General features: G+C 39.3%; 2 protein-coding genes across 3 annotated transcripts in view; both read right to left on the bottom strand.

The window, feature by feature from the left end:
• LOC134847739 (uncharacterized) overlaps positions 1–20,857 on the bottom strand; it is a 569,481-nt gene that overhangs the window by 306,250 nt on the left and 242,374 nt on the right. The window lies entirely within an intron of this gene.
• Positions 8,456–13,390, bottom strand: LOC134839219 (zinc finger protein basonuclin-2-like). The gene is made up of 4 exons (XM_063854699.1): positions 11,368–13,390; positions 10,728–11,193; positions 8,962–9,465; positions 8,456–8,829 (listed from the first exon to the last, which is right to left on the bottom strand). The coding sequence occupies exons 1-4, from the start codon at positions 11,722–11,724 to the stop codon at positions 8,456–8,458; spliced, it is 1,701 nt and encodes a 566-aa protein (XP_063710769.1). The 5' UTR covers positions 11,725–13,390.

Below are 20,857 nucleotides of genomic sequence, written 5' to 3'. Positions count from 1 at the left end.
TTTTTTTAACTATCTTTTTTTTTAAAATAAGTTTCAACTCTTAGTTCAGATATTCTTGTTTTGATCATTCAATTGTGTAAAGTTATTAAGGACTCACAAAGAATTAACGAGGACACTGACTTTAAGTTCTTTGGACAGTGATGCTATCATTTAATCATTGTTGGAAGGTAAACTAGAGTTTTTTAAGTTTTTTAGAAGTAGCAAGATGTAATCAGCAACCAGATTCAGAAGTTATTTACCAGGTGATATAGTCACCAATCAGAAACCAAAGTCTTATACCAGAGCGTTTTTTTGTTTCAAAATTCAACAAGAAATTACAAATTACCAAGAAATTACAAATTACAAAAAGAACAAATTACCACGATAATGTAAGCTTCAATGAAAAAATATAATTATCAATCCAAACCTTTTCGCAGATTTTGCTCAGCGTCAGTTTCGCTACTGAAAACTTAAAGAGTTCATTCAATACAAAAGTTAATTCACGTTTTGTCAGTGCTTAGCTTAGCCTACAAAGTCTGAAAAAGCCTACTAATTGTCGAGGAAGTCCATGAAATGGAGCGCTTATTTGAAAGATTATAAGTTTGTAGTGTTAAAAGATAATTATTGGTTGAAGTGCCTAGTTTTACAATTGTGGTTGAAGTTACATCGGCTTCAGGCCCGATCCTGTGTGTATGTATGTATGTATATGTGCATGTATGAAAGTATCTATGTGTAAATATGTACTGACACCTATATTTATACAGACAAACAGCCATATTGTAAAAGTATTATGATTTGTTTATTTAACCTCTGATCTTAACTTACCATCGACCTTTAAGTTGTTAATTTATATACCTGCCAAAAGCGCACGGCTTTTGGTAGACTCTGAATTGGACACTATCTTTTATGATACGTAACAAATAAATCGCAACCAATTCAATCTTTTAAACCTCTCTTAACTTAGATAGAATCCCCGTCTTTTATTTAGTCTTAAATAAAAGCCTACAATTTTAGTAGGAATCTTAATCATCCACAGTCTTAATCTATTCTTAGTTTAAGTCACTCTTTTACAACACGAGTGGTATCCTAATTTTTTAACATGGCGCAGTCGAATGAATCAAACCTACGCGGACTAGAGTTTTTTTTGGAACAACTCATCATACGAAAATCAACATGACTGGGAAAGGTGGGCGGAAAAATTCCAACTGACAATTATTGCGAAAGACTCCGTAGACATCGAAGATGTAATTAACCCACCGATAAGAGATGAACTAATCTACCCTATGGCAGAACCACTGGACCCATCCGAGGATCAGACCCGTCGGGCCGAAAAAGAGGAACGTCATAGAGTAGCAGTACAAAATTACAACGAAGAATTAAAAAGGAGAAGGGCGGAAGATAACGCAAAATTCAACGGACTTCAAATAGGAGATATTGACAAGAAGCTCAAATCACAGCTATACCTAGCACTCGGGAAAGAAGGACAGAAATGCTTTTCTCATAAAAATCCTGGAAAAAAAATTCTGGATATTAATTTCGCAGAATTTTGGGAACTATTAAAAACGACTTTCACGATCACTACAAACCTAACATACGAAAGATTTAAATTTTTTGGCCGAAGACAGAAAGAACATGAGTCCTTAGAAAAATTCCATGAAATTCTTTCAGAACTAGCAAAAAATTGTAAACTGGGGGAACTCGAGTCAGAACTAGTAAGAGACATTTTCATAACCAACATGAGAAATGTCGAGATCCAAAAGAAACTATGCATTGAATACTTGACCCCAGAAAACGTACTATCTTACGTATTAGTTCACGAAAAAGGTACTAAAATTCATCAACAGTATCTAAAATTCCCAACTTACAACCCAGGACCAAGATCACAATACGTGAAGAACGAACCAACATTAAACATAGTCGAAAATAACAAGTGCCGTAATTGCGGTCAGCAATTCAAAAAAGGACACCTATCCACATGCCCGGCTAGAGATAGAAACTGCAATACGTGCGGACGGAAAGGACATTTTGCTAAACACTGTAGGAGTTCAGCAAAAACTCAAACTAACATCGTCGATCAGAATCGGGTACCCCAAGAAAACGAAAATATCCGGGCCAACCCGCAGGAAAATCCCGAATTTGAGGTTAACCTAGACGACTTCTTAGTTCTATCCATCGACACAGATAACCAAATAAATGCCGTAGAAGACAAAATAGAGCGCGGAGTGAGAACAGTATTCAATCACGAAGGATTAGAATTGAAAAAGACACTAAAAGTAGCTCTGGGAAAATTCAACCCCTACTATACCGAGATCCAAATTGACTCTGCAAGCCCAGTTTCCTTCATGAAAAAAGACCTACTACACGAACTGAAGATACGAGACAGATTTGTAAAGCTAGAACCTGTGGACGAGATAACAAAGAAAGCATACCAGGGTTTCGGGAGTACGATCAATATTATTGGAAAAGTTCGAGTGAAAATCCAATCGAAAGGATGGGAGGCTAATGATCAAAAACTTTTTATCACAGAAGGGGCTGAAAGAAATCTACTAGGAAATGACATCCTACCAAATTTGGGTATTGTAGTATTTCAAAAACAACCTCCACCCAACGGGTCAAAGTCACGGGAAAACCAGAAAGTACCACCCATCGGGACAAATGTCAATCAAATAAAATTCGCATCCGACATCCAACAGGATCAAAACCAAGAGACATCATCCCAACGTGAGTTTAAATTATACATATCAAAGCACTTTCCAGACCTTATAAAAAGAACTGGTAGATCAAAAAACTACGTAGTTAATACTTATTTTAACGAGCCGATAAAACCGATACAGGTGAAAGGGAAACGTATCCCAATCCATCTTCTCCCCAAAGTCAAACTATGCATCGACCAATTATTAAGTGACGGACACATTGAAAAACTATCTAGATGCTCTGAAGATTGTTTTATTTCCCCTATCGTGATTACAGCAAAAAGGGATGGATCAATAAAACTAGCGTTGAACTCAAAACTACTAAACAAACAAATATTTCGCAATAGATATCAAATGCCGAATCTATTCGAACTAATTGACAACGTTGCAGTCACTATTAGCGGCCACGATCAAAGAAACATCTGGTTTTCGTCGATAGATCTAAAATACGCCTACAGCCAAATTCCGCTTTCGAAAAAGGCAAGTAATCAGTGTAATTTTAACATTGTGGGGGGAGAAGTAACGGGTTCATACCGTTTTAAAACCGGATTCTATGGACTAGGCGATATGCCCAATGAATTTCAACGTATAATGGACCGTTTGACGGAAAAACTACCAAATACTCATTGTTATCTTGACGACATCCTAATCGCCACCGTAGGTAGCGAGGAAGAACATAAAAAGCTAGTCATTAATGTGTTAAAAACGCTAGATGACGAGGGACTAGCCATAAAATGGGAAAAATGCACGTTTTTAACTCATAACATAGAATGGTTGGGATTTAGAATCGACGCAAAAGGGACGACACCATTAATACATAAATCTGACGCAATCAGAAACCTAAAAGAACCAAACTGTATTAAAGACATCAGATCCTTAATGGGATCGATTAACCAATTTAATAACTTCATACCAAACCTAGCGTCCCTATCAACACCCTTCAGAGAACTTATGCAAAAGAATAAACCATTTAAGTGGTCCACAGTACATACGGAAGCGTTTGAAAAAATCAAGAACGAAATTTGTAATACGGTGACGAACCACCATTTCGATGTAAAACTGAACACTCGGGTGAAATGCGACGCCTCACATTTAGGATTGGGCGCGTCAATCGAACAAGACCATTGGGGAAATTGGAAGACCGTAGCGTTCGCTAGCAGATTTTTGAATATCGCCGAATTAAAATACAGCACTAACGAACTCGAATTACTGGGATTAGTCTGGGCACTAGATCATTTCAAAAATTATCTACTGGGTAAACAATTCTCAATTTTAACAGATCACAAAGCCTTAATAGGAGCACTGAAAGACGATAAATACACTAAAACGGCCCAATCACGCCTCACCCGTTGGGCGGATAAACTATTACCGTTCGACTTTACCGTAGAACATTTACCCGGTAAAGATATGGGATTTGTCGATTATATATCCCGACACCCATCGGGTGAACCCGTACTAGTTTCTCTGGATGACGAGAAGTTTGTTATCGCTTCAGTAAACCAGATTAGTACACTCCTAGGCTTTGATCACCTTATGCCAAAAAATTCGTGGGCGCAAATAAGAAATAAATTTTCTCAACATTTCTTAGCACATGACGTCACTTCTTGCAATGCGATTAGCCAGTCAACAGATCATATGACCAGTCAAGAAATAGAACGTGAGAAACGAATTGCTAATGCCGCTGAAACTTTCCAAGCGATATCTAACCATTCCAACATTTCAGTGTGTCAAAATTCTCACTCGCGTACAGAACTGTGTGACTCATCTTGCAAAACTAACGACTTTTTTACGAATTTTAAAATCCTGAAAGAAATGGCAGAACAAATTGAATTTAACCAACAAAAAGAACTTACTACTAAAGAAAACACGGACGTTTTAACACCAAATACTAGTAACCCGTCGGACAAACCCGAGAATAGATCACCTAGCAAAAAGAAAACAGTTAACTTATTCCCTTTCTCTTGGCCGGAAATATTTGACTCTAAATTTATGTCCCTCTTATCGAAACAAGATCTAATTCTGAAAAAGATAATCAAGGCAATCGAGGAAGACCGAAAACAGGATATCCTACAACTGGGAAACTATTATAAGTCATATTTGAATAACTTACATGTCAGTGGAGGATGCCTCTATTTGGACAACCGTTTAGTAATCCCAGCATGCCTAAGATCGACTATGCTGAACAGACTACACGAAGCCCACCCCGGCCAGTTCGCAATGAAAAGCCTGGCAACGCAATACATCTGGTGGCCGAAAATTTACCGTGAAATCCAAGTCCACGGCGAAAATTGTATAGAGTGCGTGAAAGCAGGTAAAAATTTGAAACCTCTTATAAAACACAATACCCTAGGGGAACTCCCAATGGTCGAAGAACCAAACCAAGAAATGGAATTAGATTTCGCTGGTCCGTTACCTTTAGTATGGGGAACAAAAAAATACATATTGGTGTGTGTAGACAGATTTTCAAAATTCCCATCAGCTCAAATAACATCCAGTACATCGGCAAAATCTATTATAAACTTCCTTAGTAAATACATTGCTTTACACGGGATACCTAGAACAATTAGAACAGATCAAGGATCTGGTTTCATCTCCAAGGAAGTTAGAGAATTCTGCCACGATCACAACATAAAGGTGATATTTAGCCCAGTGGGTGATCATAGAGCTACGGGATTAGTGGAACGCCTAATCAGGACCATTAAGGAACGACTCCTGGTTATGGCACAAGAACGTCCAAAACCTTCACTAGAATCTGCACTCCTGAAAATAATAAAATGCTTAAGAACAGTAACTCAACAGTCGCTTAACTGTTCTCCTTTCGAAGCACATTTCGGTAGATCCCCAAACACTATCTGGCATAATTTGGTCAAATCACCCTCTTCGAATAACCTTGATTGGAACAAAACTTTGTTATGTATAGATAAAGGCAAAAAACTAATGAGCCGAGAGCGAAGACATGACTGGGATGCCCCTGCCGACATAGAAGATGGAGATGTCGATGAAAATTCATCATCCTCGGAGGATATCTCAAATGCCGTGAGATATGTACCAACAAGTGCTGGATCCCCAGTAAAAGTCCTCTCCCGGTCAGAAAAAAGAGATGCCTTGGGCATAAAGGACTCAATTCTGAACAACCCGTCGGGTAAGACCATTGTTTATCGAAAAATCCAAGATAGAATGAAAAATGAACCATACTATAGAGTACTTAAGGACGAAATCGTAAGGGAATCAGATCACACTGTGACTCTAAAAAATGGTAAAATAATACGTAAATCTGATTTAGCCATTAAAAGACAGTGCACCCAGAAGAAACCAAGTCCGAGAAAACGAGACCAATTAGTTAGATTTTATGCGACTAAAGGATTGAGGAAAACTGCAAAACCTCCAAGAAATATCGGATTTAAAAGCTCAAAAACTACCCAAAAGAAACGAAATCTTCAGTGGAAATTTCAAGAGCTTGACATTGCGAGGCGAAACGCGGCCATGAACAGTTCTAGGGAAACTCTTCTTAGAGAAGAAGAAGAACAGAGAAAGAGACTGAGAACACCGATTGGCCTCGAGAGCGACCAAGAACCAAGCCCGTCGGGCAAACCCGAACTTCTTAAAAGTTACCTAAATGAACCCGGAGTGACAATCGAACCACATGAAGAGATGTCAGACGATAATGCTAGTGACTTAATGACACTAAGAGACCTCAAGGAGAAAACACTACTCGAAACTACGAAACGAGACGAACACCTAATGTCCGACCGAACAGATCCTAAGCTAGAATCATCAGACCACGCCGACCAGAAGGTCGAGTTAGATGAGATTCCTTTGATCGACTTGGATTCCGGTGACAATGAAAGAGACTTTCAAGCGACCCCACAGTTGATTCTCTTGGACACTAGGGAGGAGGGCGATGAAGCGATCCAAGAAATGCCGGTACTTCCAGAGAATCCCGGAGGAGAGTTCCCTAAACCTACTGGAGAACAAACCACCATGGCGGAGACGGGACCCAAACAAACACATTCTGACCGTTCTACGAAGACACAGAAATTGTCCGGTACTGCTAAAAGGAAAGCGTCATCTCCAATGAAATCACCACCCTCGAAAAAACTGTCAGAAATTTTTACACGTCAGAACACCAGACCTATGCGAACTAGGCAGCCTCCCAAGATGCTAGGCGAGAGAGTATTTACCAGTATAGTCGATCTAACTGAGGAAGATCGTGATGCCCTAGAATTCGGTTCACCTAGTTTAGTCTCAGTATGTTCAACGTTGGAAGCAACTACGGTAGAAATGGAAAGCCACCATGTCGACCTAGTAGACCTGACAACATTAACACCACCTTCATCTTCACGGCCTACTATAGTTCACTTGCGAGAAGAAAACGATGCGTACCCAAGTGACCCAAAGCCCTTAAAAACAGACGATCAAAAGAGTCCTGACAAGAAGGTCAAATTTAGCCCTGATGTCTGCTCCACGCGATTTAACCCATCGGGCCTATCTTACGAAATTTCAACTTCCACATTTGTCCCCATCGTACCTGACCCAGACTGGCTGAACACCTCTTCTATCATTTCGGCGATAGAACTCCTTGGACGGCCAATGACACTGGAGGAGTTAAGGAGATGGACAATAAATAAAGCAGCAAATCGGGAATCTAATTAGATGTAGAAACTCCAAAACAGATGTTATCAAAAACATTCTTGATCTACCAAAACTCCATTGTAAAACTTTTAGTACCTGTACGTCCTGTTTATTGTTGAATGCTACTAACATTCCATGACCCTAGAGTCATACAAACCTCTAGTGCTGTTATTTTAAGCCATAGTTATGATTGGTAACACTTATACCCTTGCTTTTGCCATAGAATTCAGCCCGAATCTCGTTATAGTTCTGTTAACCCATGGGGCGCTACCACCGGATAACCATTAGATTTATCCATTTTGGTTCTACCCAGTTATTTCGCTTATTCTAAGGATAACTCCCTGCATACCTTATGACTCTATTCACCCTGGTGCTATTTCAGTTTCTTGCTTGCCTATAGTCACCAGTCTACAGTTATTTCTTCCGACGAATACATATTATTCGATCTAAGGTGCTTTGTTTTGGAATTTTGTTTTTGTTTGTTGAACTTGCCGTCCGGCCCGTCGGGTCCGATCACCGGTCTTCCCCGTACTGTACACCCACCCTTTCGACCTGATAACCGTGTAATTGTACTTAGTTTATGATACGCCTCTTGGGCCCTTTATCAAATCTGTGTTCTTACGAATCTAGATCCACTCTCGGGGGTCCTAGACAATGCGCCTACTGATTCATTCATCTTAGTGCTTAATCATTTTTGTTTTGTTCCCTTCTGGTGAGGCGAAAGGGATAGATTATAGATAAAATTTCGCGGGGAATGTAAAAGTATTATGGTTTGTTTATTTAACCTCTGATCTTAACTTACCATCGACCTTTAAGTTGTTAATTTATATACCTGCCAAAAGCGCAACGGCTTTTGGTAGACTCTGAATTGGACACTATCTTTTATGATACGTAACAAATAAATCGCAACCAATTCAATCTTTTAAACCTCTCTTAACTTAGATAGAATCCCCGTCTTTTATTTAGTCTTAAATAAAAGCCTACAATTTTAGTAGGAATCTTAATCATCCACAGTCTTAATCTATTCTTAGTTTAAGTCACTCTTTTACAACACGAGTGGTATCCTAATTTTTTAACAAGTTTTTATTGTTTGAAAGAGTAAAACATTACAAAGTTTAGAAAACATGCTTTTAAAAAAAACAACGACATTTCTACAGACCTTTGATCCAGCATGAATGCTGCAGTCTTAAATGGACATTATTAAAGTGCTGCTTCAAGCAGGTCTTGTTTTTGTACGTTTTGTGACAAACTCCACAAATAAGACCCTCCATCGTCTCAGCAAACACCGGAACCTCGAGGTCAAACTCCAGCGAAGGATTCCCACTTTTGGACTCATTTGAACTCGAGTCACGAGATGAGTTGGACGCAATGCTAGTTGATCCAGTTGTGCTCGTTGGACTTGCTGTGGCTTTGCAGTTCAGGGTCGGAATCATAGTGCCACCGGGTCCAATCTCCAGGGACGCGTTTGGAGGGTATGAAATTACATCATGTCCTATTTTGACATTTGGACATTTCAGCGGGCTTTCTAAAAATACGAAGGTTTATGAAGAACTCCAATTTTAGAAAAAACTTAAGCATCTTAAAATAATTTAAAACTTTTTTATTTGAAACTTTTGCTCAAATTACTCGAATATATTAAATAAAAAACTGCACTAACTTTGAGCACCTGGTCTTCCGGTTGTCGCACTATCATTGGACTTAGATTGAGAACTGTTCTTTTCCAAGTGTGCAACTAAGCTCTGAAGACTCTGAAGCTCATTGTTTGATACTAATTTTCGCTCAGTCACTTTCGATAAAATTCCGTCCGCTGTGGTTTGTGGTTGCGAAGAGCTCCCTTGTGATTCCATTTCCCCGAAAGAAACATTTTCGAAGTTTGTCGCAAAAACAGAACTTGGTTTCTTTTGAACAGCTCCCGGTTTTCGTTTCAAAACTACCGAATTGTTCGCATCTTTGGCATGGAGGTTCTTGTGCAGTTTAAACATCAGAGGTGATCGGAATGTTCGTTTACAGATTGTACAGGTGAATAGAGCTGGACTCGGATTTTGAGGTCGGGACCTCGCGGGCGAAGTTTTACTCTGCAAGGCCATCGATTGAGGCTCAATGATTTCTTCATTCTGATTGATCGTTATCGTTTGTCGTGACTGAATTCTCGGAGAGAAATCTAAACATCCATGGTTTCCGATCTTTCCTTGGGGAATCGACCCCCTCGCCACCCAAAGGATCCCCTTTGATGCTATTTTATAACAATCCATTTCATGAAACGTTTCATCATCCATTTCCGAATCATGAAACGTTTCTAAAGGCTCCTTGGTGCGAGATATAATAACTTTTAGGGCCAGCGCGCGCGTCAAAACCATCCAAAAAGTGCCCAAAACGGCATTTTTTACACTTTGCAAAAACTTGCTTATGACGCAGAAAGGTTTGTCAACATGATGTGTCTAAATAGTATTCTGGGAGCGCTCGGAGAAACAATTTGGTCGACGTTAGAAAAGAAGGTCGACAAAAATTTATAAAAATTCGAGAGTTTTTTTGAGAAATCACCAACTCCCCCCCCCCTTTATCTCGAGAAAATCTGATCCACCCCTGGTTCAGAAATTTTCGCAGTAAAATTTAAAAAAAAACAATCAAAAATACCACTGAGCGTTTTTGCAACAAAGAAGATGCGTATACATTCTATCAAACTTCACTATGAAAGTTTTGTTTGAATGAGTAAAAACAGCTGCGCGGATTTAGATTCGAGAGACAGTTTTGTCCAGTAGTGTGTCGAGGGGGGGGGGGGGGGGGCGGGGAGGAGGGGGGGTGGTGGTTTGTCGACAGTCCTCTTCCTCTCAATTCTGGTTGCCAAATTTTTCCATAGGGTCCCCCTTTGGTATGACTTAACGACATTCATTTTTGGCTGACCAACCTCAAAATTTTTCTAAACGGCTCCAATTTAACCTAATTTTGAGGGGGAACCGGTCGCCGAAAAAACGGTGCTTTTCGGTCAAATATTTCCAAAAATTGCCTAGAAAAAACTGTTTCGGCGCAGAAATTTTTTTATATAGGTCCTTATAGTGAGCTCGGAAAATCAAATTGGTCAACCTAAAAAAAGGTCAAAATCTTCAAAACTTTTCGAAAAACCGCTCCCCCCCTAGAAAAGTTTCTGCGCACGCCACTGATCATATAATATCGAAGTCGTTGACATATGTTAAGAGAATTCACAAAAAAAGTTCAATATTCCGCGGTAGTTTTTTTAAGACGAATTTTTTGTAGAAAGTATTATAAGTAGAAAATGCCTGTCCGTGTATGAACCATGCAAATAACAAAGAAGCAGTCATGACAGTGGCATAAACTATTAATACAACACCAATGAGTACGAATTTTTCGTTAAAAAAATCCACGAGGCCATTTTGTACCTTTAAAGCTTTATAAATGTACTCTAACCAGAAAAGGGCTGCGTGATTTTCGGAACAGGATTCACAATCTGGGTTGTCTTTGTCGGCAGGCTAATCGACGGCTGCATCAATCCGGGAGGACCCCTCAGCGAAAAATGTGACGGCGACTTATTGTCCCCCGACATCGCGTGAAACAGCACCGGACTTTGCACTGGCGGTACATGCGAGCTTGGTGTCCCGATGCTGCTTGGCATCGAAGCGATGATTCCTCGTAACTTTGATTGATAAACGCTTCTAGCTTCTTCGGAATTAGGCTGATGTTTCTTCCCATCTTCCAAAACTTGAATGAACTTATTGGCAACATCTCGGGTCTCTGGGAATTTAGCGAAGTGCCGAAGGATTATTTTTTCTTCATCTTGATTAGGAAGTATCCAAGAGCTGAGAGTCAAGAGACCTTCCTTGTATTTGTAACCGCGAACGTAGTCTTCATATGTCCACGCCAGCGAATAAATCACCTACAGTAAAGCAATTAGAAGCGCTTAAAACATTCAATTTTATTGAGTTTTGAATCAGCAAATGTCATCGAAAAAACACCAAATGGTCTGTTTGTGTTTTTCAAACTGAAACTTGTTTTTGAATCATGTTTCGGCTAAAACCGAAAACGAATATATCATTCAACTTTTCATTACCTGTAGAACTTCACTATGTTGCAATCTTGCAAGCAACTTGTCGAGCAAAATCTTCAGTTTTATCGGGATTGCCTGCGACCCGTAGAGAATTAAAGACGCAACATCAAATACGACATCCACATTGACAGGCTGAGGAGTCTGCACCAAATCCGAAATTCCGTGATGCAGTTTATCTTCAGCGTGTGGAATCCAACCGTGACTGCAATTCGTGCACTCTCTTTGATTATTCGCACTGGGTGTGAAATGTCTGCATGCGCAAGACGACACTGTGCACCGTAATGTGTTAATTTGCGCCTGAGTTGACCCACCACGAGGAGAAATCTGACCTTTAGAAGGAGAAGGATCGTCAAACTTCATTTGGGTACTGTTTCAAAATACAATTTGATAATAATAATTTGAAACGTCAGGACTATGTAGACTTTTCGAGCTCAATTTGTGTCAGTTTATGAAGTTACATAAATTTCTGGAGACGAAACCGACAAAAATGCATTCAAGAAATCTGTATTTTCAGTGGAGTTAAATTTCCTTGCGAGTAATGCAGACCCACGCAATTTGCATTGGGTGTCGAATCGGGCTCTGAATAAGTAATGTGTGGTAAAAGAAAAGCTAATTTTACGACACCACAAAGCTCTATGTTGTGTGTGGCGTAATGTAAGGTCGGTCCTGCTTGGCTGTCCCGGCCGGGCGGGTTGTCTGTAATTGTGGAAAACAAGAGAGCCCTTTTGAGCTGCTGTGATTGACTGAGTCAGTCAGTATTAGTGTGTGCGGGAAAGAAATCAATTGGGAAGCATGAAAAGAATCGGGACAGGAAACGTCTGTGTGTGTTTGGCAATTGTGTTCACGTGTGTGGACTCGCTATGCTCTATAAGGAAGTGTGTTGCGCTGCTAGGCCAAATGTCAAAAATGTCAATAGGCGAAATGTGACAAGACAAGACAACGCACCAACCACATATGCAGCTCAAGACAAGATATGGAGTTATATCACAAATGAGCCTCTGCTTTATTCTTCTGTTATTTAGAAGGCTGTGATTATTGTGCATAAGTAAGGAAAAAGGCTCTTCCTGTCGCATTGATTGGCCCAAGCGACAGGAAAGGAACGAAATCTGTGAGTTCCTGTTGTCAAAAATAAACACCACTCGCACCAACTGAAGTTTCACCTGACTACACTTTTCATTTTCAAGCAATTTTCGTCCTTCTTTTTTAACGCTAAAAATGTCGCAGAAATGTTTTTGCCTCCTTTTTTCTATATTTTTGTTGTTTTTATTGCGCTGCAGTAAATTGCGTGTAGTAAATTTGATGAAGACGCTGAAAATTTTCGCTCTCACATTTCAGATAAAATAAGCTAACAGTAAGGAAAAGTAAGTTAGATAAGTCGCATTGCTCTGTGAAATATGGGAATTGAAGACAACACGGTAAAAATTGGACTACGCAAGCGCGTGCTTCTTTTGCACCAATGTTCGACGTACGGATTGAATTTTGTGTGTGATTTTTCGATGATGCGACTGACGTTAATGGTGGCAAACAGTGATTTTGTTGTTGCTAAAATTGAAATTGCGGCTAAATGTGATGGCTTATGACTCGTTTCGTTGCCAAATCGAAGGACGGACGACGCGTGATTGCGTTTTGAGAATTGTGATTTTGTGAAGAGAATAATGAAGTGCAGTAAATATGTGACTTAGTGAGTTAAACATGCGACTGCGAACTCACTTTGACGTGACTAGTAAAATGACGTGACTAGAATTGACTTGGTAAGTCTTAAATTTTGCGGTGTGAAATCTTTCTATGACATACATAATATATCGTGTTATTGTAACCGCCTCCAAAATGACATGTAGTGATACACTAAACATAACTTGGTATCTATACCTTTACTGAACATTGATAAAATGCTACTCGCAAAAGGGAGGAAAAATCGAGACTACAGAGACCTAATTCCTGAAAGTACAGACAACAGACAATCCGGAGCTGAAATGCGGACGCTAAAAAGACAGGAACTGAGACTAGCACGTAGACGCTATGTTGCTCTTGCAAACACAATCAAGACAAATCGACTGGACCAAAGGGGACCTAAGAGAGCGTTGAATGTCTGTGCGTGGATTGAATGCGAAAAATAAGGCGACATAAATTGTGGTGGGATATAATTGTGTCGCTGCTACAGATAGACATTGCGACAGTCTAAAATATACCACAAAATCATGCCGTTTATTCTTTTCATGCTTTTCTTAGCTAATTTGATCTCTCAGTGAAACAAAGAGAGACCAACTTTAGTCTAACTGAGCACTTATTACGCGCGTTTTCTCACATTCACAGGAAGCATATGGTAGCTGATCTCTTGATATGTCTCACTGGCACTGCGTCGGTCTACGGTCTGCTAACTTACAGCAGATGTGGTGACACGGCGATTGAAACAACTCATCAAAGTGTAGTCTCAGAATTTTCTTGTTTTTTGTTCAAATTTGTTTGTTTTTTATCGTGATTAGTCCTGCGAGTTGATTGGCAAAGTCTAACTATTTCCATCAGGCGAGTATTCAAGAATTTCTCGTTGTGGTGATCGAAATCTTTTTTATCCGTTTGATCAAACTGATTTTCGTAGCTCTCCCATAATACAAAACAGACTCTTTTTAGCCAAATTTTTTCGGGGCTTCAACAAACTTTCTATATGTTGGCGGCCAGCGCGCATTTAGTAAAAACATTTCGTCGAAAATTAGGCGTCGTAAATTAGTTCCAAAGGTGCAATAGTTCCCCTTAAATATGATTTTGGTTTTCAGTGATATTGTGAAAAGGAAGAGGCGATGGGGTGGATGGAAACTTAAGAGCAAAGTGTATTTTTAAGAGCCTTAACCGAATTTTTAAATAGGCGAAAGGGAAAACTTAACTCTTCTAATAGATCAAGTGGTTGTCGAAATTTTTATTTAAATGAAATTAGGCTTTGGCTAATTCATTAAAAATCCAAGTGGTTTTACTTTAGGTCAATTTGTTTTTCGCCTGAAAGCTCATCCACTTAAAGCAATTAACGCATGCTAATATGCACAGATGTTAAATGCTACGACCCTATTATCTTATTATATCTATAGACGACTCAATTTCTAACGCTTAAAAATTAATATTATCTGCTTAAAATTTATCTAAAACCATTCGAGACCAATTAAAAGGCAGTCAGAACATTGAGGGTTTTGCCCTGATACGAGCAGATTTGTTTTATTTTAGAGCGATTTCTAAGAAGAACTAAAACTTCGTTTTCGCTTTAAAATCACGAACTGTATCGCTTGTTAATAAATCAAACAAGACTGCTCGTATCAGGGCGAAGCCCTGAATGTTCCGACTGCCTTTTAAGATTTATGGAGCAGTATTAACATTAAAAATTAAATGTAAGAAAAAATAAAATGAAAATTTTTTTTTCTAAAATTTGAAATTTTTTATGAAAATCATCCCCCCACACGCCATACAAAGTACAAAAAGATAGATTTTGCTCCTTGTAACAAACAAATTATGGCGAATAAGCTTCTTTTAACGAATTTGGAACGATTTCTAAGACGGATTAACTCTCCGCTTACGCGTTAATAGCGCGAAATATATCGCGCGTTAATTGTCCCCAATTGGCCAAAATGGCAATCTTTAAATCCCCATAACTTTACGAAAAATGATCACAGGTGAAATATTTTTTTCAAATTTGAGCTCAAGACAACAGCACCTTTCGAATGATATAAAAAAATTCCGTCAAAAATGGCTAGTTAAATAGTCGAAATTTGTCTGAAGAAAAAAAAAACCCACCCCGAGCACAAATATTCCGTTACTTTCGTATCGAAAGTCGGAACAACAAGACTACTCGTATCAGGGCGAAGCCCTGAAAGTTTCGACTGCCTTTTAACGTTTATGGAGCAGTAATAACATAAACATCATAAAAAAAATTAAATGAAATAAAAAAAAATGAAAAAAAAAAAAACTTTTTTCTAAAATTTGAAAATTTTTCTAAGAAAGTCATCACCCCCACACGCCATATAAAGTACAAAACAATAGATTTTGCTCCTTGTACCAAATCAATTGTGGCAAATAAGCTTCTTACAACCAATTTGGAACGATTTCTAAGACGGACTAATTCTCCGCTTACGCGTTAATAGCGCGAATTATATTGCGCGTTAATTGTCCCAAATTGATCAAAATGGCCAAAATGGCAATCTTTAAACCCTCATAACTTTACGAAAAATGATCACAGGTGAAATATCTTTTCAAATTTAAGCCCAGGACAACAATAGCTTTCGAATGATATAGAAAATTTCCGTCAAAAATGGCTAGTTAAAAAGTCGAAATTTGTCTGAAGAAAAAAAAAACCCACCCCGAGCACAAATTTTCCGTTACTTTCGTATCGAAAGTCGGAACAATGAGCCAATTTGGCGGTAAACGTTTTTGGTTTTTATATTTGAACTTCTAACTCTCTACATCATGGAACTGATGCTCGTGCGAGTTCGGGGTGGGGGGGTCGATTCACTTTGGCTATCTTTAAACTCCATAGCCTTGCAAAATGGCTCGTTAAAAAATCAAAATTTGTTGGTGAAAAAACCACTCAAGCGCAAATATTCCGTCCGTTTCTAGTGGATAGAAGAAGAACAGATACAGGAAAGAGAAGAGATTATATCTACTGAAACTGAAATACCAAACAGTTTTATACAACATACTTAATCTCTAGGCGCTATATAACCAGTTGGTATTAATTACATAAATTATAGAAGTCTGTTATAATACGTTTTTATCTAAACCTAACTTGTTATAATATAATTATTATGAGCTTCTGAAACTCACATGCTTTCGAAGTCAGATTCTAGATGAACAGACTTTCGTTAACGTCGAATGAATTTAAGTTGGTTCAAACTCTTCTTTTTTCATAGAACACTTAGAGTCTCAATCCAGTTGATATAGCTTATCACTTCCGTGGGTATAACATGGCGCAGCCAGCAGTTACCAAAAACCCATTGGGAATCACACCATTACCATTCTGGCAAAAAGCTTCAGCGGAACCACCGTTAGAGTGGGACAAGTAGAATCATTAACTATTCCTTGGCATTATCACAAAAGACGGAGTAAATTTGAACACGCTCCTACAAAACCCCCCAGCCGTAAGAAAACCTCAAGAAACGGGGTACGAACTCCTTATCGAGGGAGAAACCGATAAACAATTTAGAGATCGCAATCTACGCAACTAAGAAAAGCGGGTCACATGGAATAATCAATGTCAACATTTGGACAATCTTGGCCCAACAGTATATGGAATTCTATGGAAAGAGGCGGACATCAAATGCACGAGCTATATATGCTTGTGTGTGGGAACTGAGGGTCAAAGAACATTGACCAAATACTATCCGGATCTCAAAATCCACGAAATTTCAATAAGAGACCTCTGGGATCGACTGAGACGACTCTTCGTAAAGGAAACAAATGTGACATTTGAACGCTAAGAGGCCTCCACAAGAAAACAAGGGAAGACAGAAAACATAGAGCAATACCACTGCCTATTAACAAAATTGGTTGTGAAAGGAAACTTCAAATGGCCCAATTGCAATGACGGACGACTAGAGACAGAGATCATCCGGGACCCGTTTACCGCAAACATGTCGAACGATGAGTCACAAAAAGACCTCTGGGCGGAAACGAAAACACCCGAGCAAGCGCTAGATTATGCAATCAGGAGAGAAAAAGGTTTAGAAAACCAGTTGATTATCCGAAAACAGGGATCTCCCCTCTCTACCCAAGTATCCAATGTGAAATCCGAACTAGTTGATTTCATTCAAAAAAGAGGTAACACCAATAATCGTTATCCAACAAAGGGGGAACTCCGAACGACAGCAGACAGACCAAAAGACACAATGCTTTAAATGTGGTAATCTTTTTGGCATGGGGCACCTCCAAAAATGTCCGGCACGGGACAAAATCTGTAATAAGTGTAACAAACGTGGACACTACTCGCGGCTATGCAAATCATCGGACGTAAACGCAAGTCACGATAAACAAACAGTAGAACCATTCTCGCAGGACACGGATGTAACAGCATACTTTAACTACATGCAAGCCGGCGATCTCATCCCTGGCTGGGAGCTAATCCACCCGGACGATTCGACAACGAATGCGATTCGATTCGAAAAAAAAACAATTGGACAACTAGATGATACAGACTTGAAGGGACATTTAATACCGATTAGATGTGGAGATAACAACCTAGTGTTTATCGCAAACACAGGCTCACCCACGTCATTTATCAACCAAAAGAGTGCAAATCAAATAATGACTACAGTTAAATCAGCCAAACGGATAAAAACAAACGATAACGACGAGGCAAACAGAATGTTTTGTTAAAACGGATATAAAATTTCATTGCTTGGACGAATCATCGCACCCATTGAATCCGGTGGATGGACGATAAAGACAAAATCCCTCATCGTAAAGGACGACAGACGCGCAGAGATATTTGGAAGAAACCTCCTACCTCTGATTGGTATTCAACTACAGCAGCAACCAGCTGGTAAGTCAGTTAATACTAACATAAATGGGTTAAATCTACGTATTCGGGGTTATGTACACGAATCGGTAGAGCAAGAAACCATATGGTTCATACAACATTTCTCCAAGAATTCAAAGCGTTGCAAGAAAAAGGTCGAAGAATTGCCATCCATATTCAAGAGAAAGTGGAGCGAGAAATCAGGTTTCTTATAGATCAAGGACACATCATAAAACTTGAAAAATGTAGTGACCAGCATTTCATAAGCCCGATAGTCATCACAGTGAAGAAAGACCAATCCATCAAACTAGCAATGGATTCTAAACAAATTAATAAAAAGATACACAAGAATAAGTATCAAATGCCAAATAAAGACGTACTCCTTGATAACGTGGCTCAATCAGCTCAGGAAGGTCACAAAAAACCGGGCAGTACACTGTTCTCAACATTTGACCTTAGTTATGCGTACAGTCAGTTAAAACTCAGCGAGAAGACTCAAAAACAATGTAATTTTAGCATCATTGGAGGGCAGGCAACTGGCACTTATCAGTTTCAAACTGGTTTCTACGGTCTTACTGATATGCTTGCCGAATTCCAGAAAGCAATTGACCTTACACTAAACAATGAAAAAGATACATTTGCTTTCCTGGATGACATATTGATTATATCCTAGGTACAAAAGAAGATCATATTAATAAGCTTAAAAGAATTCTGGACAAACTGGATGCTGAAAATATGGCAATATCGCTCAATTAAAGTAAATTTGATTCTAAACAGGTCAAATGGTTGGGTTATGTCATTAATGAATATGAAACAATCCCAATGCAAAACAAAACCGAAGCTATCGTACAACTATGTCACCCGAAAACTTTCAAACAGCTCAAAAATTTTATGGGATCAATTCATCATCTAAACAAATTCATTCTCAACCTCGCACAATTGTGCACACCGCTCCGTCCGTTATTATCGGTTGAAAATAAATTCCATTTCACATGGGATGAGACGCATGAACAAGCATTTAAAAACATTTTGGAGGCGTTACACAACTTTACAGAAAACCGCCACTTCGTAAGTGGCCGGGAAACACGGCTGGTCTGCGACGCCAGCCGAGACGGTATCGGATGTGCATTAGAACCAGAAACTCCGGACGGATGGGCTACCATTTCCTACGCTTCACGGTTTCTTAGTTCATGTGAAAATAAATATTCGGTTAACGAATTAGAACTGCTTGCAGCAGTTTGGGCAAAAGAGCACTTTAAATACTATTTGTATGGTAGAAGATTCACACTAGTTACCGATCATCAAGCCCTAATCAGCGCGCTACAATGCAATAAAAATCATAAAATACATCAAAGTAGATTAACCAGATGGATAGACCGGTTACTACCATTTGACTTTGATATAAAACCTTTAGCGGGCTCTAAAATGGGGCTCACTGATTATATTTCAAGACATCCAGTAGGTAAACCTCAAAACCCGCCTATTGGGACGAACATTTTGTTGTTGCCTTGAATGAAGATTTCATAAAATGCCTTGAAATTCAAGTAGCACAAGTTCTAATTCGGAAGTGAACACAAATTCGAACGGAAAGCTAGGCACGCAATCGCTCAACCGGAACGAAAACGATTTCGCTTCAAGTTCGATTGCACCGCAAGCAAAGCTCACTGTAAAAAGTCCATTGCCAAATTTCAATCGCACTCAGCGTACTTCAAATTAACAAAATTCTTCAAATAGCACACAAATTGAAAATCAAATTGAACGTCCAAAATTGTTACTAAACATGAACAGACAACTGACTAACACCGCGTCCGGTATGTCACTACCACCATTTAAATGAAATATGAGAAAATGCCACAATGGGGCTCAAACCGTCATCTCCTTCCACCCGAAGGACATTTCATCCTTCGACACATTCAGGGATCTCAATCAACACCTTACATTTAGCGATACATCACACCAAGTCATCCCTTCCGAAGATAGCCTGACATTTACAAGAGTAGCAAACGACACAGTGGATCAGGAAAGTCAAACCATCGAAGAAGACAATACCCCACCAGTATGTTTGGCTACAGCATTTATGGACGAGGAAGACGTCCAAATGTATAGACGGCAACTCAGGAATGTGTTCGACAGCAATTTTATTTTAGCGGCCACAAAGAAAGACAGGTCACTCCAGCCACCTCTCAACATGGTACGGGGACAGAAGTGGGATGACTTGAATTCATACTACGGCGCATACTTTTATAATGTTCGAAATCGACTGTCAGTATGGGACGGAAAACTCTTATAAAATGACAGAGCTGTCATCCCAAAACAGCTTAGACAAATCCTTGTGGAATCGCTACATCTCACACATCCGGGACGGAATGCTGGAGGCGGCTAAAAACATTTGGTATCCATACTTACATCGGGATATCATTGCCACGGCGCAGAGTTGTAAAGAATGTTGCCAAAAAGTTAAAAACCTAAAACTCATTTCGGGCAAACAGCATTTTACGGCACTAGATGCAGTGGTGGAACCCAACGAAGAAATCCAAATGGTTTTCGCGGGGCCATTACCGGATGAAAATAAAAAGGAGGTCTACATACTAGTCGGGGTCGATCGATTCTCTCGTTTTCCATCAGCTAAAGTGGTAACTAATACCAAGGCGGACACAATAATTCGATTTATGCAAACACATTGTTAACCACGGGGTCCCACGATCTGTTAGATGTGACCAAGCACAGGGCTTTAGGGCGAAAAACTTTATGCTATATTGTAAAAATCATATAGTCAAACTTATATTTGCACCCGTAGACGACCACGGGTCTATCGGCATGGTGGATCGATTAAAAAGGTCGCTTAAATGACGATTGTCAGTTATGAAAATAGACAATAGAAATGTACCATACAAACTTGCTTCAGATGTTGCTGAGCTTATTTAATTTCTGAAATTTACTCCGAATGCCATTACAAAAATAACGCCGTTCGAAGCCCAATTTGGTCGAAAACTAAATACGCCA

The sequence above is a fragment of the Symsagittifera roscoffensis genome, chromosome 1 (genome assembly GCF_963678635.1).
Source record: "Symsagittifera roscoffensis chromosome 1, txSymRosc1.1, whole genome shotgun sequence".
NCBI classification, from domain to species: domain Eukaryota; kingdom Metazoa; phylum Xenacoelomorpha; order Acoela; family Convolutidae; genus Symsagittifera; species Symsagittifera roscoffensis.
This window is presented reverse-complemented; position numbering and strand designations above follow the sequence as displayed.